At 51.5% G+C, this 24,881-nt stretch overlaps 2 protein-coding genes across 2 annotated transcripts in view; both read left to right on the forward strand.

Annotated features, from left to right (window-relative positions):
* Positions 1-6,217, forward strand: part of BSDC1 (BSD domain containing 1) — a 6,959-nt gene extending 742 nt beyond the window's left edge. The window contains exons 2-11 of the mRNA XM_042015422.1: positions 85-145; positions 571-687; positions 1,294-1,464; positions 1,575-1,629; positions 1,958-2,073; positions 2,302-2,370; positions 2,518-2,599; positions 3,040-3,567; positions 4,074-4,177; positions 4,460-6,217. Coding sequence (XP_041871356.1) covers positions 85-145; positions 571-687; positions 1,294-1,464; positions 1,575-1,629; positions 1,958-2,073; positions 2,302-2,370; positions 2,518-2,599; positions 3,040-3,567; positions 4,074-4,177; positions 4,460-4,492 — 1,336 coding nt within the window. The 3' untranslated portion in view covers positions 4,493-6,217. The remainder of the gene's footprint in view (positions 1-84; positions 146-570; positions 688-1,293; positions 1,465-1,574; positions 1,630-1,957; positions 2,074-2,301; positions 2,371-2,517; positions 2,600-3,039; positions 3,568-4,073; positions 4,178-4,459) is intronic.
* Positions 6,218-7,534: 1,317 nt separating this feature from the next.
* On the forward strand, positions 7,535-23,999 carry KPNA6 (karyopherin subunit alpha 6). Its single transcript, XM_042015545.1, has 14 exons — positions 7,535-7,585; positions 13,986-14,095; positions 14,864-14,959; positions 15,660-15,759; positions 16,045-16,139; positions 17,169-17,300; positions 17,505-17,593; positions 18,202-18,301; positions 19,155-19,318; positions 19,997-20,075; positions 20,157-20,282; positions 20,825-20,952; positions 21,473-21,651; positions 22,428-23,999. Exons 1-14 carry the CDS (start codon positions 7,582-7,584, stop codon positions 22,610-22,612), a joined length of 1,587 nt encoding a protein of 528 aa, XP_041871479.1. The 5' UTR covers positions 7,535-7,581; the 3' UTR covers positions 22,613-23,999.
* The last annotated feature ends 882 nt before the right edge of the window (positions 24,000-24,881 follow it).

A 24,881-nucleotide genomic window follows, 5' to 3' on the forward strand; every position in this document is an offset into this window, starting at 1 on the left:
GATTTGGGATCTGGGGTTTGGGGTTGGCTCTGGGATGCTGCTCTGGGCTCGGGCTCTGTGCTAACGCCGCCGTGTCCCGCGCAGGGAGGACGGGGGCTGGTGGCGGAGCTGGCTCCAGCAGAGCTACCAGGCTGTCAAGGAGAAGGTGGGAACCACTGGGACCTTGTGGGGCGGCCCCAGTTTGCCCAGGCTGGGATTGGGATGGGTTTGCTGGGGACCTTCTGGCTGAGTGTTGGGCTCTGTCCCGTGAAGATCACCCCGAGCACAGAGGGCTGTGCTCCCAGCGTGGCTTTGGGGTGTGTCATTTCCTGCCTCTGGCAGCATTGCTTGTGTTAATTAGACACAAAACCTAAACCCAGGCTTTTCCCAACCTGTGTTTTTCTATTCTTGGCTTTCAACCCTCCTGGGATGTGTTTTGGGCATAGCAAGTGCTGTTGTTATTCAGGTTATTCTGGTCTCACGCTTTGCCCAGGCTGCCCTCACGGTTGAATTTTTGTGACGTGCTGGGAGCGATCCTGGCTTTGTTGGAGAACCAAAAGCCTGGGCAATGCATCTGCTGTCTCCTTGCAGTCCACAGAGGCTTTGGAATTCATGAAACGGGACCTGGCAGAGTTCACGCAGGTGGTGCAGCACGACACAGCCTGCACCATCGCCGCCACGGCCAGCGTGGTCAAGGACAAGCTGGCAGTGAGTAGGGGCTGGGAGAGCTTCAAGATCATCCAGTGCCACCCCCTGCCATGGGCAGGGACACTCTCCACCATCCCAGCTTGCTCCAAGCCCCGTCCATCCTAGCCTGGAACATTTCCAGGGATGGGGCAGCCACAGCTTCTCTGGGAATTCCATCCCACCACCCTCACAAGGAAGAATTTCTTCCCAATATCTCATCTCACCCCTCCTTCCTTCAGCTTAAGGCCGTTCCCCCTTGTCCTATCACTCCATGCCCTTGCAGATGAGCAGAGGAGGGGCCTTGTGGTTCCCTCTCCCCTTACACTGAGCAGCTGGGATGCTGGCAGTGTCACTGTGGGGTGACACGGGCTCCCCACACGAGCTGTGAGCCTCAGCCCTGCACAGCTGCTGCTGGGACAGTCCCACCCCAAAGCAGCCAGCCCCAAACCTGGCTGTGTCCTTCCCACAAAGCCTCAGTTCCCCTCCTGAGGCAGGTGCCTCCCACCACCCCCATGCAGCCCAGTCTCCTCCATAGCACTCTCCTGAAGGGAGAGATCCCGCTTCCTTAAGGATCCCACCCAGGAAATCTGGGGTGTTACTGACACTGTGCTGCCTCTTCCCTTGAAGAGGACGGAAGGTTCCTCAGGTGCCACGGAAAAGGTGAGGAAGGGGCTGTCTGACTTCCTGGGGGTCATCTCGGACACCTTTGCTCCCTCACCGGACAAGACCATTGACTGTGACGTGATAACACTGATGGCAACACCCTCAGGTACCACCGAGCCCTACGACAGTGCCAAGGTGAGTGTCCCGTTCCCAGGGGGATGCTCTGGGATGTGGCATCCTCAGCCCTGTCCCCTGGCTCTGCTGCTGTCCCTTCCCTCACAGCTGTCCCTGTGTGTCTCCTCCAGGCTCGTCTCTACAGCCTCCAGTCCGACCCAGCCACCTACTGCAACGAGCCCGATGGTATGGGAGGGTCCAGGGGGGTCCAGGGTGCTGTCCCTGGGGGGTCTGGGGGTCAGCTGGAATTCCCTGAAGCCTTTGGCCAGCAGGGCTGGTTTGGCTGTAGCTGGGGCCAGCTATAGAGAACAGATCTGGCTCTTACCTCAAGGACCAGCTTAGGCTGAATTTACTGGCCCAGTTTAAACTGGTGCCACGTGGCCTTGGGCTGGCAGAGGAGCTCTGAGCCCTGTGTCTCCTTCCTCTTTTGCCCCAGCACCTTTCCAATTAAACTTCCCAAGTCTTCCTGCCCTTTTGTGCCAAGGATTGTTATCCCTGTGCTCGTCCCAAACAGGCCCTGCTGAGCTGCTCGAGGCCTGGCTCGCTCAGTTCAGCCTGGAGGAGAAGAAAGGGGAGATTGCAGAGCTGCTGGCAACCAGCCCTTCCATCCGGGCACTCTACACCAAAATGGTGAGGCCCTGCCTGGGCAATTCCTGACTCAGGGAATGCTGCAGGGAAGCCCTGAGCTGTTTGCCCCTTGCAGTTGGAATGGAAACAGCTGTGGTGGCATGCTGAGCTATGGTGAAATGGTTCCAAGCTTTGGGAGGAGAGAGGGGCACAGCAGCAGCAGCTCTCCCCCTGAGGGGCTCACCCCTTTCCTGATCCCTTTCCTGATCCCTTTCCTGATCCCTTTCCCAGGTCCCTGTGGCTGTTTCCCACTCGGAATTCTGGCAGCGCTACTTCTACAAAGTGCATCGCCTGGAGCAGGTAGGTCAGGCTGGGGGGCTCCCTGGGGGTGCTTTTCCCGGGAAAACAGGGATCTGGGCTGCCTTCTTGGAGTCAGTGATGCCGAAATGCCTGGGGGAAGGAAGGGGTTGGGGATGTGAGCTGCTGCTGATGTGGAATTCCCTGCAGGACGAAGCCCGGAGGGAGGCTCTGAAGCAGCGAGCGGAGCAGAGCATGCACCAAGAGGAGCCAGGCTGGGAGGAGGATGAAGGTGGGTCAGGTTTTGGGGCTCTGGGAGCCTTTGTGGAGAACTCATCATCCCTCTCACTCCCACAAATCACAAGGGGCAGTGAAGGGGCAGCTCTGATCTCTGCTCTGTGTGACCAGCGATGGGATCTGAGGGAATGGCTGGAGCTGGCTTGGGGTAGTTTAGGTTGGATATCAGGAAAATGCTCTTCCCCCAGAGGGTGCTGGGGCTCCTCAGGGAATGGTCACGGCCCCAAAGCTGCCAGAGCTCCAGGATGATGCTCTTAGGGATGTGCAGAGTTGGGGATTGTTGGGGTGTCTGTGCAGGGCCAGGGGTTGGACTCCACAACCCCCGTGGGTCCCTCCCAGCTCAGGCCATTCCCTGATTCTGTGAAATCCGGCTCCCAGCCCAACTGCTGCTGCACTTGCTGAAACATCTCTCGCTTCTCTTCTGCCTCCCTACAGAGGAGTTCTTGGGGATGTCCCCTCTGCCTTGTGCAAACATCACATTTCCAGGAGCAGCACACAAAGAACCCACCCCGGCAGCCCTGGAGGGAAACCACCCCGCTGCTGCCAAGGGCCCCTCTGGGGAGAGCTGGGCTGTGCTGCCCCCAGAGCTGGTCCCAGTGGAGCAGAGCCCCTCGGAGAGCAGCGAGAGCATGTCCCTTGTGACTCAGATTGCAAACCCTGCCTCTGTGCCTGCCACCCAGCTACAGACTGCAGCTCCACCCACGGGCACCGGGGACCTCTCCCAGAGGCTGGTGGAGGCCACCTTGGAAGAGCCAAGGCCCCCAGGAGCTGCTCAGCCTTCTGCACCTGCCGAGGAATCAGCAGCATCCTTGGAGCCGGCGGCTGGAACAGAGCTCAGGGAGCTGGAGAACAAAGGGCAGGGCAGGACAGAGACTCAGAGAGAGGAAGGGCCCACAGATCTGCGAGTCTTCGAGCTCAACTCGGACAGTGGCAAATCCACCCCCTCCAACAACGGCAAGAAAGGTTTGTGTGGGGGCTGGGAACCCTCTTGGGGAAAGGGCTCTGGGTTTATGGGGATGGGGGAGAGGAAAGAGAAGGAAATCAAAGGTCTGCTGGCTGAGCAGAACAGGCCTTTGGTCCCTGGATGCCAGGAAAGGCTGTGCTCTGTGGAGGGAATGTGGTGATTGCTTCTCTCTGCCTGTCATCCCTAGGAATGTCCCTGCTGGGACAATGACAGTCCCCATATCTAAGTCCCTCCTGTCATTCTTTACCCTCTGCATTTTCTGTGTGACTGGAAGCTGACACATCCCAGTTCTCCCAGGCCAGAGGAGAAAAATATTTGAGCATCCACCTCTCCCACTTGTTCCCGAGGGAAGCAGGCTCAGTCCATCCCATCTCTGTCAGAGAGCTGTTCCTGGGAATGTGGAGGCTTTCCCTCCTCAGGCAGGCTGTGGTAGCTCTGAGCCTTGGGGATTCCAGGGCTTTAGGACCAGCTCTGGTGGCTCAGTGGGGGATGTTTGTGTTTCCAGGCTCCAGCACGGATATCAGCGAGGACTGGGAAAAGGACTTTGATCTGGACATGACCGAAGAGGAGGTGCAGCTGGCACTCTCCAAGGTGGAAATGTCTGGGGAGGTGAGTCAGGGGAGGCAAAACTGCTCCCCAAAAGCATCACCAAGCCCTGGGGGTGATGCTGCATGAGCAGAGAGGGGATGAGCAGAGGTGGGATGAGTGTGCTGAGGTTTCCCATGGGGAACAAAGCAGGCAAATCCCTATTGGGAAGGTGTGGCAGCATGAGGATACATCGGGCTTTGTGCTGGCTCCGGTGTCCTGGGCAGGAGGAGCTGTTGAGTTACAGAAACAAACTGTTGCAAACAGCTCAGAAACAGTTCAGAAAAAACTTCCTCCTGTTCACAGCTGGAAGATGAAGAGTGGGAAGACTGGGAATAAAGCAGCTGCTTCCAGCGTGTGTCACAGGCTCATTTCCACCATCGAATGTGAATTCAATCACGGACCGGCTGTTCCTTTGTGTGTGACTGTGCTGGGGATTGCAGTCCCAGGCTGGAGGAGGAGTTCCATTCCTGCTAAAACCTGTGGGCAACTCAAGTGACCCCTTCAGATCCAGGAGGAGGAAGCAGGAGGTCACTGGCACCTGGGGGAGCCCGACTTCTCCATAGGTCCTAGAGACTGGCAAAGCCAAAACTGACCCTGACGTGTCAGGAAGAGGCAGAGTGAAGGGTCCCTGGGGCCAGCTGGGCACTCAGAGCCCTGCCAGGTGTGCTGGGGGCTGCCAGGCTGCCAGCTGGCTCCTTCCTTGCTTGTGTGTGCACGTGTAACCTCCAGCTGAGAGGCTCCTGGATGTGGCTGTGCCTGCTCCGCTCGCTGCTCCGCAGTTCCCACCCGGAAAGCAACACCCAGGGAGGGCTTGGGGGCCTGGAGGTGCTGCAGAAAAAGGCATTTGGCTTGTGGCTTTGACCTTGGAAGGAGCCAAACCCCTTGCCAAACCCTGAGCTTCTGCCTGGCTTTTTGTCTTGGAAGCTTTTTCTCATGGAAACTCCCGTTTCCAGCAGTTCCTCGAAGAGCCAAGGCCTGCTGCTCCCCCCTTTGCAGCTGCACCACCTTCCTGCACTGGGTTTTGTGTCTTTCTAGTTAAATTCTCCAAGCAAAATCCTTGTGGCTTGCTCTTACTTGAGGCCCTGCTGGGCTGGCAGAGGTTTGGGTCACCCTGGAACAGAACCCCTCGTTGTGGTGCCCAGTTCAGCCCTTGCAAAGCCCCAGCCTGACCCACTGACCACTTCAACCTCTGCTTGGCCGTTCCCTCTCCCAGCCTGGGGAGAGAGAGGCCCCCAAATGCAGGTGGTCCCTGTTGGCTGAGGCTGTGTGTGCCCATCTGCCCCCTGTCCCACCCGTGCCAGGCCCTGCAGCCACCACCAGCTTTGCTGTGCTCGCTTGGGTTCCTTCCCTTAAGCCCCCGTGACTGCCTGCGACGCTTCCTTCGGCCCCACGGCCTCTTTTTGGGGCCGTTTCCTTGTCATGACACAAGATGTTGCTACTGCACAGTTATCCCAAGGGGACAGTGGCCTTGCTGCTCTCCCTGACCTTTGGGATGGTGGGGTGACACTTTTTGCCTTGGTCCTGGTCCTTCCAGGGCTGCTCCACTGAGGCTGGGGGTTTCCTGCTGGGTTTGGACAGCACTAAATGAGATGCACTGAGAAGAGTTGGGGTTTTGGGGTTGGTTTTTCCTCTTTTGGGGTGACTTCTGGTAGGAGCATCCCTGTCCTGCCAAACCCCTGGGGACCGGGGACAGCTCTGCTCCTGCCTGGGGTGTGGTGGGTCCAGCAGAGCCTCACCTTGTCCTGCCTCAGATTGTGGTGGGCAGGGGACACAGGGGACACCAGTGGGGACCTGGGGCTGGTGTGAGTCCCAGCTGATCCCACAGCAGAGCTCAAGGGTGCAGCATCTGTGTCACTTTTCTTTTCTTCTTTAGTCGAATTAACCGGTGGGTTGGTTGTGCAATATTCTCTGTTCTTGAACTATTCCACATCTCCCTGAGCCTTTTCTAGCTGGGGTGACAAACCAGGAACAATTCTAACAGCTGGTAGTTTTGTAACGACGACTTTCTCCAAACCTTTTACAGACTGGCAGTTAACAGCAATTAAAGGAATTCTCAGAGTCGCTGCCAGTCCCAGGTGTCCTCATTTCCTCTGCCATGGGGATGACACAGGCAATTTTTCTTTCCTCCCATCTCCATCAGGAGAGGGAAAGGGGGATCCTCACTTTTCAGGGCTTTGAGTGACCCCATAAAACCACCCAGTGTGATCCAGGTTTGTCTCTGCCTGGCACATCACCCACGAGCCCGGATAGATGGAAAACCCCCTCCAGCAGTTCCATGGTTCCACGACACCACTGGGCTGCTGGCACTGGAGGGAATTTGTCCCAAGGGTTCCTTACAGCCTGGCACCATTCCCAAAGGATGCTCCTCGTGGGGGAATGCTGAGCTGCACCACCTCTTTTCCTTCTCTGCAGCCAAGGGAACGGGACATGCATGAGGGGGGCGGGACTTGAGTGCTGGGGCACGAGTGACAGAACACGAATGACAGGACACAAATGACGTGACACGAGTGACATGAGCGATGTGACACGAGTGAAGGGACACGAGTGACAGACCATGAGTGAAGGGACACGAGTGACGTGACACAAGTGACACGAGTGACAGGACACGAGTGATGGGACACAAGTGATGCGACACAAGTGACACGAGCGATGTGACAAGAGTGACGTGACACGAGTGGCAGACCATGAGTGAAGGGACACGAGTGAAGGGACACGAGTGACAGACCATGAGTGCCGGGACATGAGTAGCAGACCATGAGTGACAGACCATGAGTGCCGGGACACGAGTGACACGAGTGCCGGGACACGAGTGGCAGACCATGACTGCCGGGACACGAGTGACAGACCATGAGTGCCGGGACACGAGTGACAGTCCATGAGCGCCGGGACACGAGTGACACGAGTGAAGGGACACGAGTGACAGACCATGAGCGCTGGGACACGAGTGACACGAGTGAAGGGACACGAGTGGCAGACCACGAGTGCCGGGACACGAGTGACAGTCCATGAGTGCCGGGACACGAGTGACACGAGTGAAGGGACACGAGTGGCAGACCACGAGTGCCGGGACACGAGTGACACGAGTGAAGGGACACGAGTGACAGTCCATGAGTGCCGGGACACGAGTGATAGACCATGAGCGCCGGGACACGAGTGACACGAGTGAAGGGACACGAGTGACAGTCCATGAGTGCCGGGACACGAGCGGCAGCGCAGCGCTGACAGAACCCGAGCGACGGGACCCGCCCGCCGGGCCAGTTCCGCCCCCGCCCGCTGGGGGCACCCGAGCGCCGCTGCCGCGCCCCGCCGCCCTCCGCGCGCACAGGTTTGGCCCCGCGCGGCCGCCGTCCGGCCCGCGCCCCGCCCGGTGCCGCCATATTTTGGCCGCCGCCAGCACCACCAGAGCCGCCGCCGCAGCCGCCGCGATGGGTGAGGGCCGTGAGGGGCGGGTGCGGCTCGGGGGGCTCCGGGCACGGCCGAGGGGATGGGGTGAGGCTGGGGGAGCCGCCGCGAGGCCGGGCAGTACGCACAGCCCGTCCGCCCCGCGCTGCCGCCGCCCTCGCCTCTCACCGGCGTCCCGGGCGCTCCCGGGGCTGAGGGCGGCGGGGCCGGCGCGGCCGCTGAGTCATGCCGGGGCCGTTCCCGGGGGGGTTCGGGGCGCAGAGGGCCTGCAGGGGGCTCTCGGTGAGGGCGGGCCGGGGGTTGTGACCTCTTTGGGCAACGCCAGCAGCGACTTTGGGGAGCTGCGGGGTGGGGCGGGAGCTGCGGGGGGTGGGGTGGGGGGGTTTAGTGGTGAAATACCCCAGGTTTGGGAGTGTCGGTGCTGCAAGAGCTCGGGTTTGGGTTGTGAGAGCTGTAAGACTCCGGTTTTGGGGTGTCAGTGCTGTAACTTTGGGGTATTTAGGGCTGTTCCTGCTGCAGACACCCTGAGCGGGACCTGCTGCAGCTGAAGCCTCGTCAGGGTGTCCCTGGCTGTCAGACCTCTGCTTCATTTAAATTCTCAGATAATTGCTTGATTTAAATTCTGAGCTCTCGCAGAGTTCAGGGTTGGAGTGAGAATCCAGCTAACCTCTTCGCCGTTCTAATAACCCAGCAGGGCTTTGGGTTATCGTGACTTTTATAAAAGAAAGCTTCAGCCCTCAATGTCACCGTGCACGTGTTGGGCTGGCCCTGTGTCACCGCGGCTGACGCGACACTGCTGGGAAGGAGAGGAATCTGTTGCGAGCAGGTCTCTGCCCCCTGCAAATAAATCACAGCTCAGTGTCGCCCCTTCAAAAGGTGCTTTAATTCCAGCAGCTTTTTGCTTTGATGTGCCTGACCTGGAAGGTCCCAGCTTGGGGAGGAGAGGTGGCTTTTTTTTTTTTTTTTGAGGATTCCTCTGGGAAGGCAGGGTTTGGAAGGGTGAGGTGGAAAAGCCAAGCTTGTAGCAGCTGTGTTTAATCCTTAATTCCAGTGAACATCTTCACTCTCCTGTAAGGAAAAGTGTTTCCATTTTCCACCTGCAGGATTGTCTTTTAACCAGAGCTGCTTCAGAAGCTTTAATGGCTTTAAAGTGACAAGTTTAGATGGGATACTGGGAAGAAATTCTTCCCTGTGCAGGGCTGGGATGGATTTCCCAGAGAAGCTGTGTCTGTCCCATCCCTGGAATTATCCCAGGCCATGTTGGATGGGGCTTGGAGCAACCTGGGATGGTGGAAGGTGTCCCTGCCCTTGGCAGGAGGTGGCACTGGATGAGCTTTTAGCTCCTTTCAAACCATTCCACGATTCTGTGAAGCTTTAAAAATGCCCTTTGAGGTGGGATCTTGCTTGTTGTGATCTCGTTGGGAACTTTTCTGCTGCCTCCAAACCCTCCTGTGATGTTCCAGGAGAAGTCAGTGACCACATCTCTGTGTGGCTGCTGCACCTCCCAGCCCTGAACAGCTTTTAAATCTTAATTTATGGCTTGAGATGCAAAACCTCGACAGGCAGCTCTGAGGAGAAAAATGTCCTGGGGCCTGCTGTGAATGTCTGGAAAGTCTTGGAGCAGTTTTATGTGGAGCTGAGGAGTTTGTGCACAGGAACTTCCCGTTCTTCCCACCACTGCAAGAGTTTAATATCCCCCTCATTTGAATTATCCTCATGTAACTTTATTATTTTTAAATTAGCTAAGGCTGTTTTTTTCATTATTTTAAGTTAATGATATTGTTGGAAATTGTCATCAGGTCATTCCTCGTTTGCTGTGCAAGTGACATCTTTAAATGCCTTTTTTAGTGCTGTTTAACCCATGGAGCAGTATTAACGCTCAATTCTTAATAAAACTCCCGTGGCTGATGAATTTTCCAGTTAATTGGCTGTTTTGCTTTGTTTGCTTTAGTTCAGGAGAGCAAACATGAACTTTGTCAAGGGGGAGAGTTTGATCATTAAAATCCTGCAAGAGTGAAAGTCCTGATTCCTTCAGGCTTTCAGTTCTGGGGCTGGTGAGGTCCAGGTAAATCTGCTTAGCAAATCACACAGTCCTGTTTGTTTCGGAGGCAAAGCACTTGTTGGAAAGGACGGATTTATTGGAATTTTAGATCCCTCTGTAATTATCTCTGAATGTTTCTGGTTGGTTTTAACCTGTAACTCTCCTGGCTCGAGTTTAAGTTGATTCAGTTAAAGTTAATCCCTGTTTTAGGGACTGTTCTAAGTGACTCTCAGGTGACACTTGTGCTTGATCAGTCCATTTTTAAAGGAAATCTGAATGTCTCAGAATAGATAAACCAGGGTGAAGAGGACTTAAAGCCCTCAAATTTTGGGGTGAAAAGATCAAACCAGGAGGAGGTAGCATTGGGAACTGAGCTGAGGAGTTGGTGGGTTCTTTTTCCATCAGGGCATGGACATTCCAAAAGGATTCCTAATCTTCTCCTGACCCTCGGGAGTGACCAGCAAACGCTGTCTGCCTGTGAATTTTCCCCAAAGAGAATTTTTGCCTCTCCCTTCCCCCTCCCAGCGCTGCACATTCCAGCAGTGATATCACATCCCTGGCTCTTGGGAGCTGAACCGGAGGGAACGAGCCAACAGCAGCCAAATAACTGCGGGGATCAGGGATTTACCAGCACAGCGTGTCCCGGAGCCGAGTGCCCGGGACAGGGACGGGGCCAGGCTGCTCCGGGACAGCTCCGTGGTGGGAGCCTGCTTGTGGCAAACCCTCCAACAACAACCCCTGTGAGAGCAAATGTGCAAACCAGACCTGCTCGAGCGACAGCACAGCAGAATTCGGCTGCTTTTCCAGGGTTTAGCTGCAGCTGGTGGAGTTGCAGGGCTGTGGGGACAGCCCGGAGTTGTGATTGTTTGATAGGATTTCTTGTGTAGTTGTTCTCCTGCTTAGTTTCCTTTGCCCTCTTGTCTTCTGAGCAAGCAAAGGGAATTTTTTCTTTTATTTTTTTTTTTGTTGATTCACTGCAAAACTACCAGTGACAGCAAAAAAAAAACCACGTGCTTTTGACTGATTTCTGGAGCTGTCCTTTTCTACAGTCTGTACAACTAATTCAGCTACTTTTATGTATTTATTGCCAACAATTTCATTTGATTTGTGTTTAAGTAGTACAGATGATTTAGTCTTCTTTTTCCAGCGTTTCAATTCACTTAATAAAGTTGTCCTGGGCACACTTTTTTCTAGGAGAGTCCTCTGGAGATGTTAATTATGTTAGGAAGAGATGGGCACTTCCTCTGGGATTTCAGGGAAGTGGAGGAATACGAGGAATAAGGTTTGTCCCATGCAACTCAGTAGTTCACTCCATTAATTTTGCTGCGATTTGTCTAATTTAGGGGAGTTTAAATTGTAAACCACCAACTTTATACTATCCCAGGGAAAACTTGGGTGGAAAGGGCCTTTGGAGGTCACCTGGTGCTTGCTGAGAGCTGGGAATGTCCCCAGCGGGCACTAATTGGCAGATTAGTGCTGATGAAGTTCCTCAAGTGTATTTATTTACACTTGCATAATTCTCCAACCCTTCCCCACTGCAGAGAGCAGCTGTCAGCCCTCCTGGCCAGGCTGTGCATTCATAGCCACCTTTGGAAGATTCCTTATGGAAGATTCCCTGTGGGAAAGGGTGTTTTGGCTTCAAAAGAGCCGTGTCAGGTCTGGCAGTGTGAGCTCTGTGCCTTCGCTCTGACTAAGCAGCACAAGTCCCTGCAGTGACTCAGCTCCCAGGCTTTAATCAGCAGCTGAATAAAATGTTTGAAGCAAATGCTTCTTGTCATGCAGAGAATTGGGAAGAGGCAGGGTTGGATTCCTGATCCAGGAACGTCAAGAAGCCGTTATAGTAACAACCCTGGAATTACAGTTTTCTGCTCGAACTTGCGTTGGCTTTACAGGGATTTGAGTGCTCTGCTGAGCCTTTAAAGTGAAGCTTCACCTTGTTTTTCCTTTCTTTTAAATGCTAAATACCTTCTCATCCTCCAGTTTATGAGTGTGGCAACTTGGATTAGTAATTCTTCGACAGCTGGTGGATTTTTTTCCCCCTCAGTGAATGCAACAGGAGCCAAATTTCTTCCGGCTCCTGAGGGGTTTTGCTTTACTCAGGGAATTGGAAAGGTGTTGTTCACTTCAGTTTCGTCCTTAAGTTTGAAATGCAAATACTGATTTTTTTTTTTATTATTATTATTTTATTTTTCACTGGAGCTGCTGCAAATAAAGTGCACTAATCTAGGGAGATACAAAAGGCAAAACTTGGGGAACTGTGGGCTTCCTAAAGCAGAAGGGATGTTTTGTCCAAGCTGGATCAGAGCTCTTTTAAATGGAGTGAATCTGGCAAGATTTGCTGTTTTCTTGAGTGAACTCTCTGAGGTTCTGAGTTCAGTGTCCACTGGTGCTTCCATAAAAGCAAATCTTTGCAGAGCAAAGGGAAAGTCTGTGGCTGGAGTCTGTTCCATGCATCACTCCCTTAGGAGCAGGGGATTGCTCCCCATTCCTGACAGCCCAGCTACTCCCAGAGCCTGATGAATGGGTTTTGGGGGTATTCCCACAGATGGAATTGGGAGTTTAGGGTTAACACAAAGCTGCACTTGGGGATGAACTGGATGTTTTGTACCGAAACATTCCAAACGCAGAATTTGTCCTGTTGTGTTTTATTCCCTGAGTTTGGTCCTGCTGCAGACAGAAGCTCACTGGGAGGTCCTGATCCTGCATTTCTCACATCCCTCTGTTGCCATGGAAATGGGGTGGAATGTCACAAATCAGCATTCTCGTGCCATTAAAGCATTGACAGAGATGATGAACTGGGAAAAGTTAATGGAAATCATCCGGAGGGATAAACCTGTGTGAGAGAAAATAGGGAATTTTGGGTCACAGAGTGTTGCACAGTGATGTGACAAATACAACCAGCCCTGAAGAGTTATCTCCAGGGTTTCCCTGCAGGATGACAGTTCTTGATGGCCTGGGACCAAAAAAAAAAAAGTCCAACTTAAAGGACAAGGTTCTGGGTGTTCCTGAGTCTGGCTCTTTCCCAACTCTGGGGTGGCACAGCTGAGTTTGGAGGCAGCTGAACTGTCATGTGTCACTTGGCTATTTATGTGACTGCCTGGTAATCCCGTGGATCCTCACTTTTCCTTCCTCCTTTTCTTAAAAACCACCTTTTAATTGGAGGTTTTGCTTTCCAAAAGGAGGATTAAGATTCTTCAATTGTTTAAAGAATTAAGATGTCAACTCTTACTCTTCCGTGTGGCTGCATGAGCCATCAGCAGTGGGGTGGAAATATGAATAAAAGCAGAGCAGTGGTGCTTAAATACATTTTCTGAATTTATATGTAGGTGACACCTGGCTATTGTATGGTCAGATATAAACCCCTAAAACCTGTAGATTTCTCTCTTGTTTGGTGTCTTTTTAGCTGGTTTTGGGAAATCATGGAACTGAAAGTATTTCGTTTCCTCTCCTGTTAAAATACTAATTTTTCCAGTTGTTTTGTCTTTCCTTAGTAATGAAAAGTAGGATATTGTATTTAGTTTATGTTTTTTCTTGGTTTGGCTGTGGACTTTTGGGTCTGACACTTCTGCAGTTGATTTTGGAAGGGCTCCAGAGCGGCTGGAGGCGGTTGATAAATGGGACTGAAACTTTCTGTGAGCCACGGGGCTGAGGGTGCCTCAGGTTTGAAATGGGGGGGATAAGGAGATAAAACTGCAAACTTCCACCGAACACTTCCACCTGCCCTTAAGAGCTGAGAAGAAACCAAAAATGTTGGTTTTCAAATGAGTTCTGAAGTGCTCACTTGGTTCAGGGCTAGTTGGGCCTCTGATGTTTATCCTGATTGTTTCCTGTCCTGAGAAGGGCACAGATGTGCAAATAACGTCAGAAATGGGAGAGTTTGGAGAGTTTTCCCGTGGTGAAAGCAGCAGGTTCTAGCTGGAGCAGTGAGGGATTGGCATCCTTCCCTACTTGAGTTACAGCTTGGCCCTGGCTGCCTGCAGCTGTGCCAGGTAGTGGAGTGTCCCTTCCCTGACTGGGAGGCAAACTCTGGAGGAATCAGGTTGGAATTGCTGCATTACTCAGCTCTGAAGCAGCAGCAGAAGTAGGTCAGGTGCTGAACACCTGGTGGGACACACGGGGCCTGTCCCTCACGTTCAGCTCTGTTCTGTTGTTGTTATAAACTCAACACCTTCGTTCTGTTGGGTTTTTGCCTCGTGAACCTCTGGGGAAAAAAAGTCCTTGATGGTAGCAAGGAAATAAGAATTCCTGCTGAAAACCAAAGGTGCTTTGAGGGAAGAAATGTGTTTGAGCTGGTTATTCCATGCCTCATGCACGTGGAGCTCCTCGGGAAGGACACCCAGGAGCAGTGGCAGGAAGCCTGAGGCAGAACTCCTCCTGTTTTCACAGAAAACTATCGAATGAAGAGCTACAAGAACAAAGCCCTAAATCCCGAGGAAATGCGCCGGAGAAGAGAAGAGGAAGGGATTCAGCTGCGCAAACAGAAACGAGAGCAACAGGTAACTGTCACCTTGAGTAGGTTGTGTTCAGCCTTAACACAACCCAGATTGTGCTGCTGCCTAACTGGAATCTTCAAGGATCTGTGCATTAAGGTTTGTTGGCAGTCCTTATTTTTTCCTCTTCTAACCGAGATCTTGCTTTTCTCTTTTTCTCTGGAGCCAGCTCCCATGGAGAGCTTTCCAAGCACTTTGTTCTTGGGCTACTCGAGGTGGTTTTTTTTTTTTGGGGCTACTCGAGGATTTTTTTTTTGTTGTTGTTGTTCACAGATCCTTGGTTTTAAAGGTGGTGGTGGTTTTTTTTTTTTTTTAGATGTAATTAGTGAAAGGGATTATTTCCTGGAGAAACAGGAAGAGCAAGTGAAAGTTTGGCCTGCATGTATTTTTTAACCCTGACTGTATTTCTTTTTTGGCTTGGAGGTCTCTGGAAGTGTGAGGTGATTCCCAAGCGATGTGTGTGGGACTAAATATTTGCTTTATTAGTGCCTCCCCAAGCTGCTTTTTGCTCAGTTTCCATGACTTTTGGCCAAATTCTGCACTTGCCTGCCCCAGTGTCTCAGTGACTTGGGCATTTGCACATCTGAGGGCAAGACTCAGCATGTTTGTGTGCCAGACTAGTCCTGAGAGTGCAGAGCTGTTATTAATGACCGCTTTTTACTCAGGCTACGTTCAGTCTAGGAGGGATCTTGGTTGAGGAACAAGAATGTCAGGTTGTGGAGCCTGTTCATCATTGCTTTCTAATAACAACCCCCGTGTTTTATTCCCCACCAGCTCTTCAAAAGAAGGAATGTGGAGTTGATCAATGAAGATGACTCCATGTTTGATAGTCTCCTGGTGGATTCCTACGTTACTTCCACAACATGTGGGGTAAGGTGCCTTTCCTTGTTGCCTTCAGACAAATTTAATGCTTTGGAGGTGGGGAGGCCCTGCACAGATCCCCGGAGAAGCTGTGGCTGCCCCATCCCTGGAATTATCCCAGACTGGACTTGGAGCAACCTAGGATAGTGGAAGGTGTCCCTGCCCATGGCAGGGGGTGGAACTGGATGAGTTTTAAGCTCCTTCCAACCCTGAGCCATTCTGGGATTCTCTGATTGCACAGAACTGCCAACCTCCAATGTTTCTGTTCCCACACTTTTGAGAATGTTGGTGTAAGTTGGTGCAGGCAGCTGGAACAGCCACAAACCCTTGGCTAAAATGCAAAGAGGCAATTTATTCCTGAGGGGAAATTTTATTCCTCTGGGGGGTCCAGAGGGATGCCAGTGGAGCCATGAGCCTTGCCAAGCTCAGCCCATGCCAGGAATCCCCATCCTGCTGCTCACTCTGGTTTACCAAGGGTTATTTCCAGCTGCATCTTCAAAATCCTCCTCCAGTGTCTTCCCCTTTTCTCCCATTGCAAATGTGAACTGGAAGAGTCTGCCAGGAGGTAAATAATGTGCTGGGATCCCCAATCTTGAATCTCTGGGTTTCTGGCTAAGCCCAAATGGTGGTAGAATGTCGTGTGTGTGATGCCTGAAATAGTCTCAGTCTGAAATGAAACCATTTCTCTGTCTCCTCTGCATCTTTTCAGGAGGGATTGATCACAGGAGAGATGGTAGAGATGCTGTTCTCAGATGACCCTGACCTACAGCTAGCAACCACTCAGAAATTCAGGAAATTACTCTCCAAAGGTAAAAATAACTCACCCCTGCCCCAGGATCTAACAGAGCCTGCTTTTTGCAAGGGCTTGTGCAGAAAAGCTTTGCAGCTTGGGGAAAATAAGTATCCACAATCTGGAAATGTGATCATCTCTTGTACTGCTGGTGATTGCCACTTGTGTGAATTGTACAGACAGTTATTCTGCCGAGCTGCCCCGATGAGTTCAGTCCAGTTTGAGATAATTAAATTAACACTTCAGGCTTGTTATTCCCCTGCATGAGGCCTGTTCACTCTCTGACACTGCCGTGCTGTTTCAGAGCCAAATCCTCCAATAGATGAGGTGATAAACACTCAGGGAGTGGTGGAGAGATTCGTGGAATTCCTGAAAAGAAGTGAAAATTGCACATTACAGGTAAAGGAGATTCTTTTATCAATTCTTCAGGGTGTGGAGCTGTTTAACCTTTGCTTAGCAATGAGAATCCACAGGTGCTGTCAGGGAAAAATGATGTTTTGAACCCCAAAAAATGCAGGTTATGTGATCTGTAGGAGAAGACAAAAGTAGTCTGTAATGGCCAGGCAAAAAAATAAATTGTAAATTGCTCTGAATTAAATTCTTGGAAAAACACTGGTGAAAAAATAACCTAATTCAGCTGCAGCTGGAGAGAGTTTGGCCTTCCTGTAGCTGATATTTCTGCTGGGAGCTGCTGGAGCCACGGGATAAACACAGGAAGAAACTGTGTGAGGAAAAACCTCCATTGCTGGAGGCTTTTAAGTAGAGGCCAAGAAATGTTAGAAATGGGTTGGACAGTGCTGATCCTGCCTGGGGCAGGGGGAAGGCCTGGGTGGCTTCCTGAGATTCCTTCCAGCTTGCTAACAGGTCCTGGTTCCTTTGGAGGGGTTCAAGAGACTTCCATACATGGAATTTGATCCAAGTTGATGACTGCTTTCATCTTTCTCCCTGCCTCTGGCCCCAGGCCATGGACCAGAGGGGCTTAATTTCCAGGAGAACTGGGTGGAAATCTGATTTTAAGCCAAGAAAGAGAGGCAAAAGCAGGGAATTTGCTGCTCAGCTTCCCTTGAACTCGCAGCATCTTTGGGATGTCAGATGAAATACCGAGAAATTTCTATTTCGTGTGTTTCTGCACTGTGTCTCTTCACTTTTCTTGCTGGGAAATGGTTGTGGAGATGAAATGATGTGGTGGTGACATCTTCTCTTGCTTGTCTTCTGAGCAGCTGTGGCCTCTGAGAAGGCTTTTAGCAGTTGTGGCTCTTTTATTGCTCAAGAAAATAAAATCCTTTGACTGCTGAGGTGTTCTCTTCCTTTCTCTCACAAAACCTTTGGTAGCAGAAGCTGCAGGAATTGTAGCCAGAATGTAATGACAGCTAATTTGCTAAATCAGGCTTTTTTTTTTTTTTAATCCCCATTTGTCACTTGTTTCAGTTTGAGGCTGCGTGGGCCCTGACAAACATCGCCTCGGGGACTTCCCAACAAACCAAAATTGTCATTGAGGCTGGGGCAGTTCCCATATTTATAGAGCTCTTAAACTCTGACTTTGAGGATGTTCAGGAACAGGTAAGGATCACTCCTTCCTCTGGGATTTTTTTGGGGAGAACCACACGTTAAAAATGGCAGTGTTTCAACGGAGTGATCCCGACTGGCTCCAGAGCACACATGGAATGTTTGCCTGGAATTACAGGAAAGTTGCTTCCTTAGCACACTGCCTGTTTCTCCCTCTTAGAACCTGGGAATGCTAAAACTGGTGCTGTTTCCTTTCAGGCTGTCTGGGCATTGGGGAACATTGCTGGAGACAGCTCTGTGTGTAGAGATTACGTCCTTAACTGCGCTATTCTTCCTCCCTTATTAATGTGAGTAGCCACAAACAGTTGCCAGAGCAGTTCTTGGGAGTGCCACTGTGCCACAATGCTGGAGCTGGCCCCACAGATTGCCTGGCAGTGTGTGATCCCTGGGAATCAAACCACTGGCTCAGATGAGTGGGACTCCTGTGGGTAATGTTCCTTCCCACTGCACTGGGCTGCTCCTCCTGGAGTCACAGGGTGTCCCTGAGCTTCTGTTCTCTGCTTGGGATATGGATTTTTTTGGGTCTTGGAATGGGAGCAGTTCTCTCCCACCACCTCCCTCAGGGTGGTGATAATGTAGATCTGTCAGGCCTGGGTTCTTGTTGCTCTGACAGGAATTAATCTTTATCCCACTCCTGGAAAGGTGAGGCTTTGTCACAAATGGCTGATTTTGCTGTTTGTGGTGTCAGTCACAGGTGGCTGCCTGACTCCTCATCCCACAGGATTCACGTCCTCCTCAGAGCTCAGACTCTTGAGGAGTTTGTGTCACTTGGTCTCTGGTGAGGGCTGGGAGTGTCTTCCTGGGCTGAACTGGAATGAAATATTTTAGTTTTAATTCCTTTGATTCCCTCTGCTTCCACATCAAGGACAATAATCCCTGGTAATTCTCTGTTCAGGCTCCTTACCACGTCCACCAGGCTGACAATGACACGAAACGCTGTCTGGGCCTTGTCAAACCTGTGCAGAGGGAAGAGTCCACCTCCTGAATTTGATAAGGTGAGAAGAAATGCCTTGTTGGCAGCCAGGTGATGGGGAGACAGCCAGTGAAGATGTTTGTCTGGGTTGTTTTGGGCTGTTGAACTCAAGGAGGGCACAGGGTGAGGTTTTTCCTGCTGAGGTTGAGCTGGATGTTCAGCACTGTTTGAGGACCTGTTTAATTTTTCCCAACCTTTCTGCTGGACCCCTCAAATAAGGGACAGGCTCAAGCTTCCCTAGAAAGTTTCTCTAAATCATTTTCTTATGAGCTCTGGAATTTTGGGACTTCAATTATGACCAACAACTATTCTGAGACTTCCGAATGCTACAAACCGTGACTCCTGGGAGCTGGGGTAGCTTCCCTTTCCAGGCAACCTAACTAAAGGTCCTGCTGCTCACTTTTCAGGTGTCTCATCCTCCTTTGGTAACACAACAAATGTTTTAAATCAATGAGTTTTCACTTTTTTAAAGTGCAAACTCACCTATCAAAGCTGGGAAGTCTGTGGTGAGGGGTGAAACCTGAATTGAGTGTAAATATAAACCCACTTAAAAGTGATTGTGGTGTCACTTGATGGTCTGAATCCTGAGCTGTTTAGGGTTCTTTAGAATCAGAAATGGAGCAGAGCTCTTTTATAGGAGCATGAGGAGCTTCCAAAGCTCAGTGTAATTCCTCAGTGTCATTTGAGTGTAGCAACAAAGCTGTTGAGGTGGCTTTGGACGCTGCTTAGGAGCTGTGGGAAGCTGCTGACTGGGAGGAGGGATCTGTGGCCGTGCAGGACTTTACCTGAGCAGTCAGCACAAGCAGGAGGGGTTTGCCTGCAGGTGTGGTGGTCCTGGCCTGGTGACTAACCCTGGGTGGTGGCTGTTGTTGCAGGTGTCTCCCTGCCTGCCAGTGTTGTCCCGATTGTTGTTCAACAGTGACTCTGACCTGCTGGCAGACGCGTGCTGGGCTCTGTCCTACCTGTCCGATGGTCCCAACGAGAAGATCCAGGCTGTGGTGGACTCAGGGGTGTGCAGGAGGCTGGTGGAGCTCTTAATGTGAGTATCTGCCAGGCTGGGAGCAGGACACATAAAAAATCCCATCAGAGCATTCCAAACCTCCTGTGCACACGGGATCCAGGCACCTGAGCTGACCTGGGATGGTGTAGGAGGATCTGGAGCAGGTTCACAGCTGTAATTTGCTGGTTTGTCTTCCTGAGCTGAAGATTTTCCAGTTCTTCTCTACACTATGGAAAAGCACTTGTGTTGGTCTCAATATCTGCCCCAAAAATTTACAAATTCGCTGCTCAAAGAAACCTTATCCCTGTAAGTTTCTGAAACTGGATCACAGGAGTGTGGGCCAACTACACAGACAACTGGGAGGAACTTCACTCTCCGTTCCCAGATTTCCTGAATGATGGCAGAGTGTTGTGTGCTCTCAAACTTCAAATGGAAGCCTGGTTATGAGGCAAATCAAGGAACAGTGCCTAGGAAAAATCAGTTTGACTTTGTTTCTCCAAAATCCATATGGAAAAGAGGATGGAATTGGGATGCAAGGGATCAAACTGTGTTGCAGCTTTGTTTTCAGTGGCAATATGCTCAGCTTCCCACGTGTTCTGTGTGGCAGGGGATGGAATCCTAAGGAAATAATGCAGATGGGATAATGGGGAGGGGAATACTGCGAATATGCCGGGGATCTGATGGATTTGGGTTTGTCCTTGCACGGTTTTCCTGCAGGCACAACGATTACAAAGTGGCCTCTCCAGCTCTTCGAGCAGTTGGCAACATCGTGACAGGGGATGACATCCAGACCCAGGTGAGAGGAGAGGAATTCCCTGCAGGGGGTGCAGTGGCTGTGCCTGGATCGGGTGATCTCACTTCTTCTTTTGTGCCAAAGGTGATCCTAAACTGCTCAGCCCTGCCTTGCCTCCTACATTTATTAAGCAGTCCCAAGGAATCCATCAGGAAAGAGGCGTGCTGGACCATATCCAACATCACAGCAGGGAACAGAGCACAAATCCAGGTACAGTTTTCTCCTTCCTGCCTGCAGTGATCCCAAATTCCAAGCTCAGCATTAAGGATTTGCAGCTTTTTCCTTACCCTGACTCTTAGAGGCTGGATTTGGTCACATCTCTTATTCTGCAGTAATTTTACCAATTTGCTGCTGCTGCTGCCAAACGAGCTAAAGAAGAGCTTGGGAATGGCACCAGCACATGGACTGAGGTTGGATCACTGGAATAAGAGGAGATGCAGCCCCTATTTCTCCATCCTCAATCCCTTTGAAGAGCTGGAGCTCGTTGAGGTTTAATTATCCTTTTCCTGACCTACATAGGGAGGCAGAGCAGTGCTTTCAGCGTTCCTAGGGATTGTCTGCTGTGCTGGTTATGGAATATCTGCTGTTTAATAGGATTTGCCTGAGGAATAAAACCCAGGAATCACTGAAGGGTACAGCTTGGGAAGTTCTTTACGCTGAGATACAGAGGTAGAGGTTTCTTTCAGGTGCTGAGAAGCCTTTTGGGAACAACACTGCCAATCCCAACCCCTCTCCCTGCCCTCTCTTCCCAGGCAGTCATAGATGCCAACATTTTCCCAGTGCTGATAGAAATCCTACAGAAAGCAGAATTCCGCACGAGGAAAGAGGCAGCCTGGGCCATCACCAACGCCACGTCAGGAGGGACTCCTGAGCAGATCAGGTATTCCCTGAGGGGCCTCCTCCTGGGGCACATCTGGCTGGGTTCCTGGGAGCTTGGCCTTGATGGGAATTGCCAGACAAAGGAGGAATTTGGAGGAGTTCTGGAGAGAACCTGAGCCAGGAAGAGCTGGGTTGTAACTTGGAATTTCCTTCTGGATGAGGGTAATTTAGTCCCAAACTTTGTCCATGCCTCTTTGCATAGCTTAGGTTAAGTGTCCAGACTTAATGACAGATGAAATTCCAGTGGGGACTTAATTTGAGCAGCTCCTGGATTTCAGAAGTGGCTCCTTTGCTTAAAAAAAAAGAGATTTCTGAAAATAAGGGGTTGTACAAATGCAAATAAATGGATCAAAATTAACCTTGCCGAGCAGTAAACGTGTATTTTAAGGTAAATTTATGCGTTTCGTATTTTTATGAAAAATTTTTATAGATTTTATGGATTTCCCTTTCCAAGGGAGCAGAGGTGATGCTTCCCAGCTCCTGAGCACGCAGTGGATGTTGGTGCTACTCTCTCTCTCCAGGTACCTGGTGAATTTGGGTTGTATCAAGCCTCTGTGTGACCTGCTGACTGTCATGGACTCCAAGATTGTTCTGGTGGCACTGAATGGGCTGGAGAACATCCTGAGGCTGGGAGAGCAGGAAGCCAACCAGAGTGGGACGGGGATCAACCCCTACTGCAGCCTGATCGAGGAGGCCTATGGTAGGTGGGGCTTTGGGCACTGCAAGGGTCTCTTGGCTGCTTTTCTGCTCTGTTGAGAGGTTTATTATATTCCAAAATAGCCAATATTTGTTCCAAAAGATTTTCAAACTCATTTATTGGGCGAGGAGAAAATACTTGGAAGTAAAAGCTCTGATCTGGAGTCCAAGCTGAAAATCATGGTACCAGAAATGAGCTGAGCTAAGTAAAAAGTGACAGTTCTGGGTCTAAAATTGCTCTGACTCTTCACAGCTGAGCACTGGAAATCCAGGGAGACTTTGCTTTTCCCTGGAGTGACTTAATTTGGTGGTGATGGATTTTTCTTTTTTTTTTTTTCTGGATTATTTTTGTCCTGCTCTCAATGCTTTGAGGAGGAGCACGTTCCTATTTTGGTCTGATTTGCCCTCTCATTACTCTGAGTGTCCTGATTGTCCCTGGAAGAGTAATTCCTGGAATTCTTGAGGGTATATTGTGCATGGATGCTTTCAGTGCAGCACTGGATTTAATTAGGGCAGCGAAAGCTGGAGGCTGCTGCTCCTCCCTACCCCCTGCAGCTACCAAATTCCTCACAGCCAGCTGTTTGAATTCCACTGGAATCTGGGATGAGCCTCCAGCTAGGAGCACATCTGCATGAGCTAAACCTGCCTGGCAGGCATGAGATCCAGGGGCAGCTGTGGAATAGTTGGATTTAGGTGTCAGTTCTGCTCCCAGAAGAGAGCGACGAGGATGGAGAGTGGATTTCTTTCTTTCATCGCTTTGCACTTTTTTCTCCTTCAAAGGTTTGGATAAAATAGAATTCCTCCAGAGCCACGAGAACCAGGAGATCTACCAGAAAGCCTTTGATTTGATCGAGCACTACTTTGGGGTGGAGGACGATGTGGCCGTGGCTCCCCAGGTGGATGAGAACCAGCAGCAATACATCTTCCAGCAATCCGAGGCTCCCATGGAAGGATTCCAGCTATAATACGCCCTGGGGAGAATCCCCAAAACAACAACAACAACAACAACAACAAAAACCCAAAACAACCACCACAAACTTTCTGGAAAGTTTGGGAGAGCAGCTGCTGGTCTTGGCTGGGAAGGCTGGACATCCACTCCACCTGTTTAGGAAAGCTCTGCAAATACAAACAGCGCTCGGTCCTCCCGGAAAGAAGGGGAATTTCTGCTCCTTGTTTCTTTGGGCTGCTGCTCCCGTGGCTTTGGAGGCAGGAGGGACACGGAGGTGACAGGTGGCACCTCTTGGTGGCTTCTTCTTTGTGGTGGTGTCTCCCCAATGCAGTTCTTACCTCGGGTACTCCGGCCTTGGGTTGGGTGAGGACACGGAGAGGAGGGAGCTGTTCTGGCCACAGTAATTCTGAGAAATGTGGGTTGATCTATTTAAATTTTTTTTTTCTTCTTTTTTTTTGGTTTTTTTTTGGTTTTTTTTTTTTGGTTTTGCACATGTTACTCTTTATTAAAGACTCTTAATATGCCAAGAGCAAAGTTTAGCCCTGGCTTTCCTCCCAGGGCCCAGTTCCCTGATGCAAAATACTGAAAATGGACAGAAAAATGAGAAATTCTCTCACTGCTGGGAAGTTTTTGTTGGTTTTTTTTTTTTTCCTGCTGCTTCCCTTTGTCTAGATTTTTTTTTGGTTGTTTTTTGAAGAACTGCTAGTGGTATTTCCAAGGAGTCAAAAAAAAAAAAAAAGCAACAAGAGCCCAAAGATGGGAACTGGGGTGGCTTTTTTTGGAGCAGGAAGCACAGCTGCTGTTGCACAGGTTTGGTTTGCATTGTACTGACTGCTACCAGAGCTCTGAAATGCTGAAACCCACCTTCATCTTTACTTGAAATACTTTATTTTCCATGAGAAACGTGGTCTGAATTCTGGGTTTTTCCTGCCTTGGGGTGGTTTGGGGTGGAGGAAGATTTGCCTCCACCTGACAGCGGTGGTGGGAGCTCCAGCAGCACCAGGTTTTCAGGTTTACCTCCTGCTCACAGTCGGATAATGCACATTTTACTTCCAAAAACGGCAAATCTCTGTATTTTTTATATTATAGATAGGTAGATTATTTGTCTAATTGGGCCACAGAGAAAACTATATATATGAAATTTCTGCAATTCCTGTAAATAAGCACTGTGAGGCAGGCACACCTGGAAACCACCGGGCTCAGGGCTGGCCCGCTGCTTCTCCCGTTCCCTCCCATCCTCTGTGCGTGACCACGGAGCTCCCCGAGCCTCCTCGGCGCTTTTTGAGTGACTTTGCCACGATTTCATTAAAAACAGAGGAGCAAACACCGAGTTCTGGGGTGTGGCGGGGCAGGGGGTAGCCGAGCCCTTGTTGTGGAACGAATAAACTCCGGCTGTGCAGGTGCCCGGGTGTGCTGTGATGGGGGTGCCCGGGGAGGGCTCGGGGCTGCGGCTGAGGGGGCTCCGGGACCGTGGGGGGGGGCGCCCGGTAACGGCGGAGCCGCGCGCGGGGCGTGCTGGGAGTTGGAGTCCGCAGGGTGGTCGTGCGCAGGGCGTGCTGGGAGTTGTAGGCCGCAGGGTGTACTGGGAGTTGTAGTACCATGGGTGGTCACGCGCAGGGCGTGCTGGGGGATGTAGGCCACAGTTTTCCCCTTTCTTTCCTCCTCTGCTTCTTCTCCACACTTTTCCCTCCCCCCATCCCCCGCCGCCGCCCCGAGGGGCAGGGTGGGAGTTGTAGGCCGCAGGCCCGGTCCTTTGTGTGCCATGCTGCGAGTTGTAAGCACTAGTTATATCTTCTTTCTCCTCCCCTTCCTCCTCCTCTTCTTCCTCCCCATTCCCCGAGGCATGGCGGGATTGCAGGCCACAGTTTCCTTTCTTTCCTTCTCTTACTCCTCCTCCACCTCTTCTCCTTCCAGGCCTACAGAGCAGCCCGGGCGCTGTAGTTCCTATGGCGACCCCCGCGCTGATCATGCCGGGAGCTGTAGTTTCTACGGCGTCTCTCGCGCGCGCGCGGAGCATGCCGGGAGCTGTAGTTTTCACGGCCCCTCTCGCGCGCGGAGCATGCCGGGAGCTGTAGTTCCCCCGGCGCGTCCCCCCGCGGTTGCCGCGTCTCCCCGGTGCTTCCCGGCAGCCCCCGCGCGGCGGGCGCTGATTGGGCGGCGGCGCGGGCGGGCGCACGCGCGGCCGTTGGAGGCCCCGGGCCGAGCCGCTCCTTCAGCGCCGGTACCGCCGGAACCGCCGCCACCCCGGCACCGGGCGGGCCCCGGGCGGGCACCGGCACCCACCG

Source organism: Corvus kubaryi, unplaced genomic scaffold (genome assembly GCF_017639235.1).
Source record: "Corvus kubaryi isolate FWS band 111438036 unplaced genomic scaffold, C.kubaryi_AGA036_p1.0 split3-37304, whole genome shotgun sequence".
NCBI classification, from domain to species: domain Eukaryota; kingdom Metazoa; phylum Chordata; class Aves; order Passeriformes; family Corvidae; genus Corvus; species Corvus kubaryi.